At 45.3% G+C, this 16186-nt stretch overlaps 1 protein-coding gene across 1 annotated transcript in view; it reads right to left on the bottom strand.

The window, feature by feature from the left end:
* Positions 1-16186, bottom strand: part of LOC124172624 — an 86011-nt gene that overhangs the window by 15855 nt on the left and 53970 nt on the right. The window contains exon 6 of the mRNA XM_046552064.1: positions 6720-7026. Coding sequence (XP_046408020.1) covers positions 6720-7026 — 307 coding nt within the window. The remainder of the gene's footprint in view (positions 1-6719; positions 7027-16186) is intronic.

The raw sequence follows: 16186 nt of genomic DNA, 5'->3' as shown, positions 1-16186 counted from the left end.
GAAGGTAAGTGAGGATGACGGGCAGGGTCAGTATATTGGGCCAAGAGATGGATCTCCAACGCGCGTTAGACACGTTGACTGCGCAGTTAAAGGACCTGCAGGAGGAGAACGCTAGAATGAGGGCTCGAGAGGCCGAGAGACCTATGCATCTCCCCGCCCCGACCGCTGAGCACTACGCGGATAGACAACCGAATTTCGCCCTCTTAGCCTCGGTTGAGAATTTCTGCGGCGGACCAGCGGAGGATGTGGATGCCTTTCTCGAACGGTTCGATAGGGCTGCCTTGCTGAGTAAGTGGACGGAGGAGGAGAAACAGCATGCGATCAGGCTGCGACTTAAGGGGGCCGCGGATACGTATTGCCGAGCCAAGGCCGAGGGGAGAGAGGCATTGACTTATCCGGAGATTACCGGACTGCTGAAGGAGAGATACAGGTCGAGTAAAAGCCGGCGGTATTACCGGGAGTTGCTGTCCACTCTGCGGATGAAGGCGGGGGAGACCATACAGGAATTCGCGGATCGGGTTCGTGAAACGAATGTACGGACCTATTCTGTCGAAGGCACTGAGGAGAGGGTGGCTGCCATCCGGGAAGAGGCCGACCAGAGGGCATTGGATGCCTTCTTAAACGGTCTCTCTGGCGAGGTGGGCAGACAAACGCGACTGAGGATGCCAGCGACGTTTGATGACGCCATTGAGAACGCCACGCGCATCGTGGAGGTGGAACGGCGTGCGAAGAGGCCAGTTGGGGAGATGGAAGTCTTTGCATCGACGGCAAAGGCGTGCTTTTCGTGCGGGAAGGAGGGTAATTTCGCACGCTCATGTCCGAGCCGCCCCCGAGGGCCCTGCTTCGCCTGCGGCCGCCAGGGGCATTTTGCGAGGGACTGTAAGAGTACTCCGCGGCTGTCGAGCGACAGGAAGCCGGATTTAAACTAGGGTGGGGCCGAGTTAATCGCCGAACGCGGCCCCCCCAGGAGGTGGCGATCACACCTGTTTGCTCGCTCCGCGAGGCAAATGGACTGGTAGTACGAGTGGAGATGGACGGACGGGTGTGGCCCGTGTTAGTGGACACAGGAGCCCAAGTTTCCCTAATAACTAGACAGTGCAGTGGCAATTTGACCCCTACTTTCTCGCCCTTGAGGATACGAGGGATTTCGGGGGGGCACATGCGAAATTACGGCGAAGTGGTGGCCCCTTTGAGAGTTGGTGGCATGTCACTGATGCTGCGTGCGCAAGTGGTGGACTCGCTGGGCGACTATGCAGGACTGTGGGGGATGGACTTTTTAAGAGAAAACGGTGCAGTGATTGATCTCGCTCGGGGAGTGTTGGTATTGAATGGAAAAATAGTTCATTTGGCCGACGCGCGAGAGAGTGCGTCGACTAGGAGGGAGGCGGCGATGGGCGCGGTGGGTTGTTATCAGCGGGCCCCGTCCGACGGGATGGAAGGAAAAGTGGGCGTGGTTTCGCCCCAGCGCAAGGAGAGAGGGGGAAGGAGGAGACCGACCGACGGGCCGTCATCGCCCGCGGCTGATGGGGCCGCCCTAGCGGAGACGAGGAGCCCGCTCTCACCGGTAGTGGACCCGGTGCTGGCGGCGACCGACCGTGATCTTCCTTTCCGCCCCGACGCGGCGAAGAGAGGGGGCGAAAAGATACCACAAGGATACCCCACGAGGACGTGCCATCGCCATGGAGCAGTTGACGTACCGGTTCGACTCCTGCGCGCTGAAATCGTTCCGGGTAGAAGCGTGCGACTCCTGCCTATTTTCTTGGACACCGAAGTTTGGCGGCCGGGTCAGGAGTGCCTGGTGGAATCTGCCCTGGAGGAGGAGGAGTGCTGGGTGGCCAGGTGTGTGTGCTTGGTGAGCGATGAGGGAAGCGTCACCACACACGTAAGTAATTTTGGACCTGATACACTTACGCTAAACAAGGGGACATTGATCGCGAGAGTAAGCGAGGTGCACTCGGGTGAGGACATTCAAACGGGCCGCGAAGAGGGGACAACTGGATGGGAGGAAAGGTGCGTTGGGGTAATGGAAGTGAAGGAATTCGGAAGGGACATTCGGGATAAGTTGGGGCACTTGAAAGGGGAGGAACGAGAAGTACTAGCCCCAGTGATTGAGAAATTTCAGAACTTGTTTACGCAAACGGGCGGGCCCCCTGCCACTCATCTAGTGGAGCACGAAATTCCGACGGGTGATGCCCGCCCGATTTATAAAAAACCCTATAGGACCCCGCACCATCTGAAGCCCCTGATAGAGCATTTCGTGAAAGAGCAATTAGACGGGGGGGTCATCCAGCCTAGCAATAGCCCGTGGGCGTTTCCGGTGGTGGTGGTTCCGAAAAAGTCACTGGATGGCAAGCCAAACTATCGATTCTGCATAGACTTTAGGGCCCTTAATGCTATCACTAAAGCAGATGTTTACCCCCTTCCCAATATCACAGAGACTTTGGAATATTTAGGCGGATGTAAGTACTTCACGACCCTCGACCTCACTAGCGGATATCACCAGATTCCGATGGCCGCGGACTCGCGTGAGAAGGCCGCCTTTATCGTAAACAGCGGCCATTACGAATACGTCCGTATGCCATTTGGACTTAGAAACGCGCCCGCGACATTCCAACGGATGATGGACGGGGTGCTACGGGGGATGACGCCGTCGGAATGTTTAGTTTATCTAGACGACGTCATCGTGTTTAGCGATTCGATTGACACTCACGCCTCACGGCTAAGCAAGGTATTCGAAAAGTTGGAAGCGGCCGGCCTGTCGTTGAAATTGGCTAAGTGCCACTTTGCCCTCCCACAAGTAAAGTACCTTGGCCATGTTATCAGCGCCAACGGGATCAGGCCCGACCCAGAAAAAGTTGCTGCGGTGCGCGATTACCCAACCCCGAGAACGGCAAAGGAAATTCAGTCATTTTTAGGACTTACGAACTATTACCGCCGGTTCGTGGATAACTACGCCGTCCTCGCCCGACCACTGACGGCGTTGCTGCGGAAAGGGACTACTTTTAATTGGACGCCTGAGTGCGACAAGGCTGTGGAGAGTTTGAAGGAAGCGTTGACGAGTAGTCCGGTATTAATTTACCCCGACTTCAATCGATCTTTCATCATCTCTACGGACGCGAGTAATTTTGCAATAGGGGCCGTGTTATCCCAGGTGATCGATGGGGAGGAACACCCCGTTGCATACGCGTCTCGGCAAATGAAAAACCCCGAAATAAACTATACTACAACGGAGAAGGAACTCCTCGCTGTCGTGTGGGCAGTGCGACAGTTTAAGTGTTACGTGTTCGGCCGTAAATTCTTGATCGTAACTGACCATGCTGCTCTTAAGTGGTTGTTTGGTCTCAAGGATCCAAGCAGCAGGCTAATGCGTTGGACACTTAAGTTAAGCGAGTACGATTACGAAGTAGCGCACAAGCCCGGGAAGGCGCATTTAAATGCCGACACGCTCAGCCGGAAAGTGAGGGGCGTGGTCGCTGAGGGAGCGATAGACTTCGCGGATGCGCAAGGGAGCGATGAGGAGTGCCGAGGGTGGAGGGAAGACAAAAATTTCGCGGTAATCGACAACGTGTTGTTTAGGAAAACGAAACGGGGGAATAGGACTGTGGTGCCGAGAAGCTGTAGGGAGGAAATACTCAAGCAATGCCATGATCATATAATGGCGGGACATTTAGGTAGGGAAGCAACGGTGACTCGACTAGTATCGCAATATTGGTGGCCAGGTATCGAAAGAGCCGGGAGGGAGCACGTCAAGCACTGCATTGCGTGCAATCGAAGAAGCCCGTATGGAGGCTCTAAGGCCCCCTTGCAGGAAGTGCCTTATGCCTCGCGGCCGTTCGAGTTCTTAGGGCTAGACATTGTAGGCCCTTTGCCGCGAACAGATAAAGGAAACCGGTTCATATTGACAATTGTGGATCACTTTTCACGGTATGTAGTCATGACGGCCATGGCCGACCAAACTGCGGAGACGGTGGCTGCGGCGCTTGTTAGACACTGGATTTTGCGATTCGGAGTTCCAAAGACGATCCTCACCGATCAGGGAACCAATTTTGAATCGGAGTTGTTCCGCGAGATGTGTAGACTGCTCGAAGTGAAGCGATTACGCACGTCATCGTATCACCCGGAGGCGAACGGGAGGGTTGAGCGAGTGCATCGCACGATCGCCCAAATACTGAGCCATTACGTAAATTACAATAACAACAATTGGGATTCTTTATTAGACTATGCAGTCTCTGTGTATAATATTAAAAAGCACCGTAGTACAGAGTACTCCCCCCACGAAGTGATATTCGGATTTCCGATGGCCTCCCCCTTTGAAGTGGCGGCGAACGGTGTTCCGTCTGAGCACCCGGCTGTGGGAGAATTGTGTACGAGGCTAACAAAGTTGTGGGAAGTTTGCAAGGAAAACAATCGGAGGGCACAAAAGACGCAAGCAGAGGGGGTAAAAACAAAGGGAAAACAACGCAGATACGAGGTGGGCGACTACGTATATTTACGCGACCCGTGTTTGAAGCCAGGGCAAGTGAAAAAGTTTCATTGCCCCTGGGAAGGGCCGTATCGAGTGATAAGAGTTTTGTCCGATTGCAATTTAGAGTTGGAGCTTCCATTTCGAAAAATTGTGGTGCATGTGAATCGTGTGAAACCTTACTCAGGTTCTATTCCACCCCCAGATCTAGGAAGGAGACGTGCTCGCCCCCGAGGAAGACCCCGGAAGAATCCACCCCTTCCTCCCCAAACCCCAATTCTACCCCCTTGCAGTGAAATAGAGTTCGAATCTGTGGAGCCGCGGCGGTACGCCGACGTTCCACAGGCCAGCCAGCTGAGAACGGATAGCGGGGAAGGGTTTGACCCCCCTCCCTCACCCACTCCAGACGGCGAGGCGCCAGCGAGGGGGGGAGGAGATGCTTTCCCCCCTCCCCTCCAAGAGGAGGGCTCCTCCCAGCGGAACGAAGAAGCCTCCCCTCCACCGCCTTCCCCTCCCCTCACAAGGCGGTCCCCTTACCCCCTCCGCAGCCGACAGCGAACAGCTGAGAGAATCGCAGCCCCTCCCCTGTCCCCTGCTCCAGCACCCTCACACTCCTATTCGCTCCGATCACGAGGACCCTTGTCCACGGTTCTAGAGGAAGACGAACAAGAACAATGACCTTGGTATTCGCCATTTTAGTCGCCGCTGGGATAGCGGGACTTGAAATAGCTCAAGAATTGGTGCCATTAAAAAAAAAAAAAAACTGTTTGGTATTTGATCGTGGACAAGATGTGGGGTTAATAGAACACAATTGGATGGTGGTAATTAATTTTGATTTGAAGGAATGAATAATGAGTATAAATTAATAGGTCAATTGTTTGACAGAGCTAAGGGGAGGATACGTGATGGGGGCGGGGACCCTAAGACAATGGGTATGCAATGTTAGAGTTAAGGTTGTAAAAATGAAGGGTATTGCTTAACAGTGATAATGTGTAATGTGTGAAGTGCATCAGTAGTGTGGGGCGGGGTCGTGGGCAGTGAATTGCCAAGAGGGTTTTTAAAATCCAGGGATTCCCGTGCAAAGATGACGAGTGCTTGGGAGGGTGGGAATTTGTGATTCTAAAAAGTGTAGGCCACGGCCGAAGATTGAACTCTGGACCTATTCATCCACTTGAATTGATTCATATATTTCAAATTGTACGGTTTTCTGTTAAGTGCGTTAAGTTTTTTTTTTTTTTCTCTTTCTTTTTCTTTCTTTCATCTATCATTGGGTAACTTTTCATCTTTCTTTGTTTTATTGTGATTTTAATGGTTTCCATGTATTCTAGTATTGAATTGTTGTGTTTTTAGGATATTCAACAATTCACTTTGGAGGGGGTATAGTTGTAAGCGGAACATCTTGAGTTCGCAGAGACGTGAAACCGGATGGTAATGCTATTCTGATCCCCATGCCTAGTCACTCATGTGAGTGCGTGGGAGTGATGCTGCCATCAGCACCTTCCGGGAAGCCGGAGGCCACGTGTGGAAAAGGCAGAGGGCAGTCGGCGAAAAGTACTCATGTGTAAAGGCCGCAGGCCAGGTGTGCGACGCACGGTGTGTGATTGATAATAAATACCTTCACGAAATGAGTTGATTCCATAATTCCTCTGGAGTGCCAACCCAATTGGAAACCCCGCGCTTACAATATGCTTTTTATTCATGGACTTTTATTCACGTAAAAAAAAATTCTTACGTGCTTTTGAAATTCCCTCCTGTTGTGCGGGTGGGCTACCATCTACTATATCAGGGGTTCGTAATGCATTGCCGGCAGTTGACGAATTTTTTAACCAGTCTAAAAACAACTATTGTGTCACTCAGGCCCTTTTGTCGCTCATCGAAATGACAGGCAAATGCTACTTTGAATGCCATTTCATTGCTCACAGAGTTTGTGAATGATAAATCATAACTGGCTTTAATTTCAAGTCCCCCAAGGCATTAGCAGCTACGTGAAACAGTATTTAAATGACTTAATATCTGACCCAGTTTTCCTTCCCCAACAATGAAGAACGAGATTACATTCTTTTCCAAAACAATACCGTCTCGTCAACACTTAAAACTGGTTGAGGGGGGAAGGAGCCACTTTCCATCACAGCTTGGAGTTCAGCAAAAAATGTTGCGGTGACTGCGCTATCAACACTTGCAGATTCACCTGATATCAGTGCACTGAAAATTGCCGTTTAAAATTCTGGATCCAAACAGACTACAGAATGTCACTTACTTCTCTGAACTTGGCTTCGCTTCTTCCGTCTCCTTTGGCGTACGGTTTGCACCGATTCCTGAAAGCTAGCAACATAGCCATCCTGGCCATGGCGATCGCCAGCCACCCGACAAGACGATCTTCCGTGTAGACGCCGTGCAGCTTTGCAGAGATGTACACAAAGCGCCGCGAAGCGTGGGATCGCACCTTGGGTCCAGAATCACCGATGCACTTCCCTTCCAAGTCCTTGAAATCCGGCCACCTCGCTCCGATGTCGCTATTCTCAAAGTCCACCAGCAACTCCCAGCTTTTATTCTCCCTCATGTACCTGAAAACAGGAATGAATGGAATACAGTGCAACCTCGATATAACGACACCCCACGGTGCACTAATAAACACTCGCTATAGCGAATTGTCGCTTTGCCGGAGGTGGAGCAAATAATAGCCAATATACCTGTTGCGAACAGATATACAGGAACAGGAGTGGTGCGGCGACAGATAAACATCTATCCGATAAACGTAAGCATAAATCCAGACGAAAGGCGATGTTTTTTTGCATCACTAAATTTCCTTACTCAAATAACGACTAACTATTCAAACAATTTATAAGCGCCGCACTGAATAAAAATCATGCAAAGCATTGTTTCATCAATATTTATATTTATCGAACGACAGTTTACCACATAAATTTGAGACTGAGCACTCCATTAACTTCATTTCTAACAGATTGCTAGCAATTACAGAGGTTAAGGAGTCGTCTTCCGGCAGTGAAACCCTCGCTATGGCGAGAGCCAACGCCGAAAGAGTCTCGTAAAAACGATTTTTTTAACACTCTTATTATAGGGTCAATTGACGGTGCATCGGCTATCTCTCGTAATAGCGAAAGTGTCGCTATAGCCCGTACTCGCTTTAACGAGGTTCCACTGTACAGTGGAACATGGTTATAACGGCATCGGCTGTAACGTCAACTCGGGTTAGACGTCACATTTTATACAGACCAGCCAAAATTGATCATTTCATGCTGTACGAAAACCCATTTATATCGTCAACAAATACTGCGACGATCGGGTATAGCGTCAAAACTTTTGCGATTCTTAGGTTGCAAAAGTGATAGTGTGATTGTATTATGTCCCAAAGTTCATAGAAACCATGTGTAGAAGTGAATATAATTTTTTTTACTAACGTTTTTTTATTATACATACTCCAATGTGCGAGAAGATTTCAATAAACAATGTTGTATATAAAACAGAACATTTGCGTTTTTACTTTGTCCTTTCACCCAGATTTAAGGCTCCTTTTTTTTATAACGTCACTCGGATATAACGTTAAAAATCTTCTGGTCCCTTTGATGACGTTATAACCGCGTTCCGCTGTATACTAGAGCATATGCATACCAGAGCAGACTGAAAAAAGGCAGATGGTTTTCGAAAACAAGATTTTAAGATGTATTTATGGTCCCATATACATACGTGTCCACACTTCCTTCCTGTAACTCTCAAAACAGTTTTCCAAGCTATTTCCGCAATATAATTTAAACTTAGATTAATATGGCTGGGAGGAAAATACGCAAAAAACGAATTAGTTGCTTCAAAAAATTACAGTTGCGCCACTTTTGAAATAGATAAGGCCATATCACACTAGCGACTGCGACTGCTGCTGTACCGCCATTGTGGCTGTGGCTGCAACCCATCACGCATTGCAGCCGACGCCACGATCACGCAGGCGCACGTATGTACGTGACCGACAGTTATATGTTGGCCGGCGCTCTACTTCGTATATTAAACGGATATCTTGTACCGAGCAGAATTTTGCTGGTGCTTTTACTTGATGTTGGGCTTCCAATTTCAGCTTAAATATCCAAAATTATCACAACGTTATTCATCGCGGCTTCCCCCTCTACATCCAACCGAAACAAATACGCCTGCTGCAAGCGCGCGAGATTCAAATGGAGCTCCCTGAATGACTGCGACCCAGAAGAATAGCTGGTCGGCTATTCTTAGCAGTCGCAGCGTCCACTGCCTCGCTCTGATTGGTCGACAGGGCAGTCGTAATCATAGTCGCATCCGCAGCACAGGCCGTAGTCGCTAGTGTGATACAGCCTTTAGTACGTTCCTCCACTACCACTGGGCCATGGCTGTCTTGGAGATGATGACAGGAAATACCATTTATATAATGCAAATCCATTTTTTATGATTATTAATTCCTTTTTTCTCGAAAAATTACAAGAGGTGCATCGTCTTGCTTCGGCATATTGAATTTAAAGCCATGATCAGAAAATTTGAGCTCAATCGGCCACCTGAAGGTCGAGTATTCCCCTTGTTAGATCCCTTGATTTCCAGCCGAGTGCTTTAGCGAGAGAGAGTCCAGACCCCTCTCCAGCGATCAAAAGTGAGTATCAATATACAGTAGGACTTAAACGATTTTAATTTTTCCTGGTGAATACTTCTGACGAATATTTCCCAGGTTCTCAGACAGGTTAATGCTTTCATACAAGCCGACGTTTCCGGAGACGACTTGTCTCCCATCCTCAAGGCTGTGTTACTCGATGGAAGTCCAATGTCACACTGAAAATGTGTGAAATTTGATTTCCATAAAGTAATACAGTAGAACTTGATTAGTCCGTTCATGTTTAGCACGTTTTCCTCTGTAGCACGTTCATTTCTCCCGGTCGTTACCATCCCAGTGAAATGCAGGTGAAACTATTCGGTTAGTACACTTTAAACAGTGGCGCTTTCCTGGTTAGTACGCTCAATAGGGTGGTTTCCTATTATATTTTTTATTGCCTAAATCGAAAGATTATTACTCTTGGAGTACGCATTTAATGCTTATAGATTTTTAAATGACGATATCTATTTTTCGTGATTAAATGAAAAGTGAAAAATTTCAAGCGCACGAAAACGCGATGGCTAAGTATGAATGCTGGGAAAACTCAGTGTGACGTCGTTCTGTTTCCCCCTGCCACCGATTGAGATGACCTTGGGGCGAGATTATGTGAGCCACTGCGATGCAGGCTGCTAGCGGGTAGCAGAGTACCCTGCTAGAAGGTAGCGCTTGGCTTAAATAAGGATTATTAATACCCTATCAAACGAAGGAAACTTTCCGACCTTAGCCAGTTTTAATAGGTGATTATTAAGAGATGTTTCCCTGAGCTCTGTGCCTCATGCATGCATTTGTAATCTCAGACGATGTAAAACTCCTATCTACAGTAAAACTCTGATTTTACGCAGTTGGAGGGACCGAAATATGGGCACTGTGTAAAATCAAAGTGTGTAAAATCAAGTGTTGGTGTTGAGGAGAAGTATAGTTTTCAGGATAACTCTTGCTCATTATTTTTAGAACCCTTAGTCATACACTTTTGTATGTATAGTTCTGATTTAAGCCAGAACCGGATCCAGAAAAAGTCTCATAAGTGAGGCTTTACGGTAAAAGAGCATGAAATCCTTTTCAATCACATCATATATATGTTTCCAGGATTCAATTACTCATTTGGAGGCAAGAAAATGAAGCCTAATTATCTTATTTACTCACAAGCAACACCACAGATGACTTGGTACCTTAAGAGAAACAACGTTGCATTCCTGAACAATGTTTCCCCTGGTTGAACAACATGGTTGAATTGCCAGCATTTCTGGCACAAAGATTGCTTCTGTTACCCAGGAGAAATGTCGGGATGGTGATACTAAATGCTCGCAGAGAAGCTAATTTTCGAAAATATTCTCATTAAAAGCAGTTTGCAGGAAATCCGTTTAACCACCTGCAGACAAACAAAGATTGGAGATTGAAGGAATGAGATATCTGAGGATAGTCATCCAAATTAACCCCACTAACAGGGAGCAAAATTTTGCTAATACATCACAAAGGCTAGGCATTACACCTTGTGGGCCTGGGTTCAAGTCCTGGCAGTAGCAGAAACTTATCAGAGATGGCCCTATCCCTACTTGAGTGTAATGTGGAGGGCACTTCCAGGGCACCTCTCTGTCCATCAGATGGGACGTTAAGTCCTGGTCCCTTTTGAGCTTATCATTACAACCTGGCTAATGCCAATATAGGGTTCCTATCCCCCCAGCCCTTACTTCATGGCGTTAATGACCCCAGCTGTCAGTTACCTCCTTCCAAATAGCATACCATAGATAATACGGAGCACATAGGACCTGGGATATTCGGAAATTCAGATTTTTCCATGGTTTAGATCACTTTTTTAAAGTGAGCTATTTAAATAACCGCGCAACTACCGTCATGCCGCCAGTGATGAATAAAAAAAAGTATTAATAGTCCGGAACAATCTTCCTTCTTTATAATTTTTACGCATTAAAAAAGCATTTTCCCATGAAAATTTAGCATTAGTAGATCGAATCTACTGGGTATAGTTTCTCTGTCGGCATTCTTCCGCAAATTCAGCGCCGGGACTTTCGACTCACAAGCCGTGTGACTCATCTTAACGTAATATTTTGATTCCCCATATCTGATAACAACACCAGATACCTTTTGTATTTTGCTTTAATGGTACTAAGCCATTCCTGAGTTTAAAGGGACTGCCTTATCGCTCGCGTCTTGAATTTGACTTCCAATGATTGCATGACGATTGTCGACGCGAGTTATTCTCCGAGGGCATTAACTCCCGTTCCGTTAAAAATAAACGCTTGCCACCTAGCGGAGTTAAGCTAATAGCTATTCAAGTTCCAACCATGTTTCATGTAAACCCACTGACAATGCGATACACAAGTTGAGTCAGCTCTGATAAGCGCACCGCGCAATTAACTCTCCCTCGCCTCCATTCGTCCCGCAGATGTGGGGTTAGCCCGTGGAATGAGACAACGCATGCTGCTTTTACCATCGTTTTGAATCACCATCGACTTACTTACATACCAGAAGTTCGACTATCATTTTTGAATCACCTTGGAAGCCAAAATTTTGGCAAAGGAGGATTTTTAATGGCTCATTTCGCCGTTATATTTCGCTGGGGCGACGAAAAACATAGCGTTGGCAAAATTCTAGAAAACCTTCCGTTAGGGATAGATATTCCGTAGTTCATAATTCTGGATAAACGACCATTTAATGTAATTACAATAAATATGTTACAAACAGCGTCGATCAATAAGTCGAATAATAAACGAAAGGTGATAATGTTGACATCTCCGGCAGTCATCTGCCTCAATCAAAAGTGGTTACGCATACACGGCGATTGTCGTATGTTTTAGGTTTTGATATCCTTCAACGGCAAATTTGAACTAAGAGCGATATTCGCGTTCGTAAAGGAGACTGAAATATTACTGAGGGCGCAGGGGGAAGCAATAATTAGATTTGCGATGTTTTTAGTTTCTCGTTCAACAGCGCGACGTCATTTCAACTGTTCCTGTATTCATTTTTGCAACTCATTAGGACGAATAAATAACCTAACATCATATTGCTCCAGTCGGGATTTTCAAAACAAGTCGAAAGAAAACTGCGTAAAATCAAGATTAGCGGCCTCTTAGGGGCTGGGGTTATGCTGCGCAAAATCAAAAAACTGCGTAAAATCAAGAAAAGATGTAAAATCGAAGTTTCACCATTAGAATTCCCTATGCTTTCCGGCCGGACTTGAGTGTCGCTGCGTAAAAACGAGACTTGTTGTAAAATCAAAGTGCGTAAAATCGATGTTTTACTGTACTTATAGAGAAACTATAAGGTCCCTGTGACGTCACGAGGAGTGGCATCGCATGAGTGCCAATCTGGCCTTTTTTCAAATGTGGTTAAAATGGACCATTGCCATTCGTCTAATCTGGTATTTCTAAAACCAAATAATTTGCATATGATGAATACACTATTGGTGGGTAACGAATTGCAATCAATGCCTTTCGTTTTCTTTGGTGAAGTAAACTACCCTATTATTTTCCATGAAGCAACCCGCAAGTCATTTCCTAGTACAGTAGATTACGTGAGGTCATTTTGGTATTTTTTGGGACCCTTCCTCCCCTTAGTTAGACATGGTGAGATGTGGCTTGACTTCCTCCCTCTAATCTCACTAAGGATTGTTCAAAATACAGCAGACTACCGATTATTCGGCTGCGGTTTTTCGGGTTGCGGATTATCCGTGCATGATTTTTCACTCTCGCTATATTTTTTCCGCCATCTCTAAAAAAAAAAAAAAAAAAAATCGGACGAAAAATATTCGGAATTATGGTATTAATTCTAGGATATTCGTACTTTACAGCCCCTAGGTGGAAGCACTTGCCGATAGTTCCTAGGCACACTACGCCCTACAGGTACACCACCATCCCCTACTTGAAAGAAATGCATACCGTAAGAGATTTCAAATCAAAATTACATAAATTTTTCAATCGCAAAGATAATAAGACAACAATTGACCTGTCTCGTTTATGCCTCCAATATGTTTATTGTTAGCGTCCACAATACTGGGCTTAGTTGAAACCCTTCCCCACCTTCCCACAAAATCATGGTCCCATGCTTCAGGATATTACATTCTTACAAATAAGACAGAATAATAATTTGTACTTTCAAGTGTGCTAGTTTGTTAAAATAAGTTTTCATCACTGTTTAAAAATAAGTCTTAAATTTATCGCTGACTTAAATTGTACTCTTTATTCTAGCGTTTTTTTCAGTTTCAAAGTTACCCCAAAACCACGAGTAAATAGGGTAGTTTCCTTCATCAAAGAAAACGAAAGGCATTGATTGCGATTCGTTACCCACCATTAGTGTATTCATAATACACAAATTATTTGGTTTTATAAATCCCTATTTAGACGAATGGCAATGGTCAATTTTAACTGCATTTGAAAAAAGGCCAGATTGGCGCCCATGCGATGCCACTCCACGTGACGTCACAGGGACCTAGTTTCTATACGAGTAAATAGGAGTTATACATCGTCTGAGGTTACCAATGCATGCATGAGGCACAGAGCTCAGGGAAACATGTCTTAATAATCACCTATTAAAACTGGCTAAGTTCGGAAAGTTTTCTTCGTTTGATAAGGTATTAATAAACCTTTTTTAAGCCAAGCGCTACCATTCAGCAAGGTACTCAGCTATCCGCTAGCATCCTGCGACGTATCAGCGCTAAGCCTCGCCTCAAGGTCACCTCACCGGGTGGGAGGGGGAACCAGAAATACGACGTACGGAGATATTTCCCGGCATTCATACTTACGCGTCGCGTTTTCGCGCGCTTGAAAATTTTCACTTTTCATTTAATCGCGAAAAATAGATGTTGTCATTTAAAAATATAAAAGCGTGAAATACGTACACCAGGAGTAATAATATTTCGATTAAAGCAATAAAAAAAATAATAGGAAACCACCCTATTACGAGATTGTAATTATTGTACGAGAAAACTATTATTTCATTAAAAATGAATAAAATGTTGTCATTTTTGAATGCTTCAAATTTTTAATGCATCTATCTCTTTGCAAAAAAAGTCAAAATATATATGGACGTTAGATGAGAATTATGGGTGATAAAATATTTTGTAGAGAGGTTTGCATAACGCATGTGTCACTGGTTGCATAGCTTAGCCAATGCTGTGTGCGGCAGACGCACCGGTGCGTCCTTCGTTATATTTGTTTAAAACAATCATAGGATTTTTATTATTATTTTTTACCTTTAGAACCTTCCTTCCCTCCCATGTGAGATTGGGTGAATTTTGCCTCTACCCTCACCCTCCCCATAAATGCCTCATATAATGCACGCATGCCCCTGTAACCCATTCAACGTGGATGTCATGTGATGACGATGACGATGTGTCACGGATGTCTTTCATGAATGACACGGCCTTGGGTCCTTTCGCATGCATTTTATTGGTACCACGCTCTGCCCCTTCGGTTTGCCACCACTACGCTGCTCTTCAGTTGGTTCCTGGCTTCTGTCTAGTGCGCTCCGTTTCTGATTATGCCAATTTTTCTTTTTTCTATGAATTTTTGAATTTTTGTTGCTTTTTTTGACACTTTTGGTGAATAAGTTTTTATTTGAGAGTGCTTTAGCCCTTTCTGTTTAGAAGTGACGTCTTCTTGAAGAATTTTTGCTTCTGTTCAGAAAAATTACGGCTTTCAAAATCTTGATTGTGGTTATATTGTGATGGCCAGTAAGTTTTTCAGCATACCGATATTTCGAGAATCTATGGCAAGGGATCGTTTCCTCGGGATTTAACAAGAAATCGCAATGAAAAGGAAATGGCAAAGAGAGAGATGCTTTACAGAGACATAACAGCAACACAAGCGGGACATATCAATTCGGAATCATCTTCGGAATTCGGAAATGACCCAGTGGCAACCACTACACAAGGCAAGGAGAAACGAGAAGCCGTGGTTGCTCATAATAATTTCAAGGGTGGAGTTTGATCATTGCAACCAGCTGCTTTTAGAAAAGTAAGTTAACATACGGAAGGCGAATATTTTTCGAAATTTAAAATGTTTTTATGCTGTACAAAGCTAAGTACATTGACCTCAGAAAACATAGAATTGGAAAGATTTTGGAATTTCCTATGGTAAGCCCCGTGATAAGGAACTACGGGGGTTGGCCGTGATTGGGAGCAGTTAGGAATGGCGTCGGGCGAACGAGAAGGCATCAGGGTAAGCACTTCTGTGGAGAGAGGACAATGGTGCGTCGCCCTTACCTACCCATAAGAATATAATGACCAGGGAGGGGGTAGGATCCTCATGACAACTGCAAGCTTATGAATGTCGGGAGGAAAGCCTACGCAGAAAATGGCCCTTTGGCACAAAAGGCCAAACATATATGTAACAACACGTCCTAGTGTGAAGAAATTGAAATACCGGTCATCAAACGCAAAAGATGTTTCCGACAGCCGCGTTACAGCAGCAATAAAAACGTAAAAATTTTGTCAGCAATATTATTCATCCTGGAAAAAATTTATAAAAACGACCAATGAGACAGAGCAGCCCTATTATCATTTTTAAATAGAACTAGGCAAAAATGTCACAAAAATAGAGGAGTCAAAGATATGTTAAAGATATAAAATAAATATATTTATAAATATGATACCGATAACTACTAATCTCTTGCTTATTCCATATGCAATGCAGTTAAAGCAAATAAAGTTCAACTACCAAAATTCAAACACCAAAATATTATATTTTCACAGAAGATTACGGAGAATATTAGCAGTGACAGAAAAAGAAATGCGGGTTGCATAACGACTGATTTTCAGCGGCGCGGACGTCATTCATGAAAGTCACTTTTTTTAATTTCGACAAATAAGGTAAAACATACTAATTGATATTTTTGAATGGTTCATGGTTACTCAAAACACAATTACAGATATGGAAACGCGAAAATTTGAATTCCGACAATGTACTTAATTCAGTTCGCGGATTAAGTCTTTCTGCACCGGACCACTTACAATCACTGCATATTCAAGGTGCCGTTGGACGAGTGCGAAATAGCACCTTTCTTTTACTTTCTCATCCGAAAATCTTCCCACAATGCACTTGACGAATCCTAATTTCTTAAGGGCTATTCCACAAATATTACTTATGTGT

This window comes from Ischnura elegans, assembly GCF_921293095.1.
Source record: "Ischnura elegans chromosome 13 unlocalized genomic scaffold, ioIscEleg1.1 SUPER_13_unloc_2, whole genome shotgun sequence".
NCBI classification, from domain to species: Eukaryota; Metazoa; Arthropoda; class Insecta; order Odonata; family Coenagrionidae; genus Ischnura; species Ischnura elegans.
Note: the sequence above shows the minus strand (reverse complement) of the source record. Positions and strands in the feature narration are given on the sequence as shown.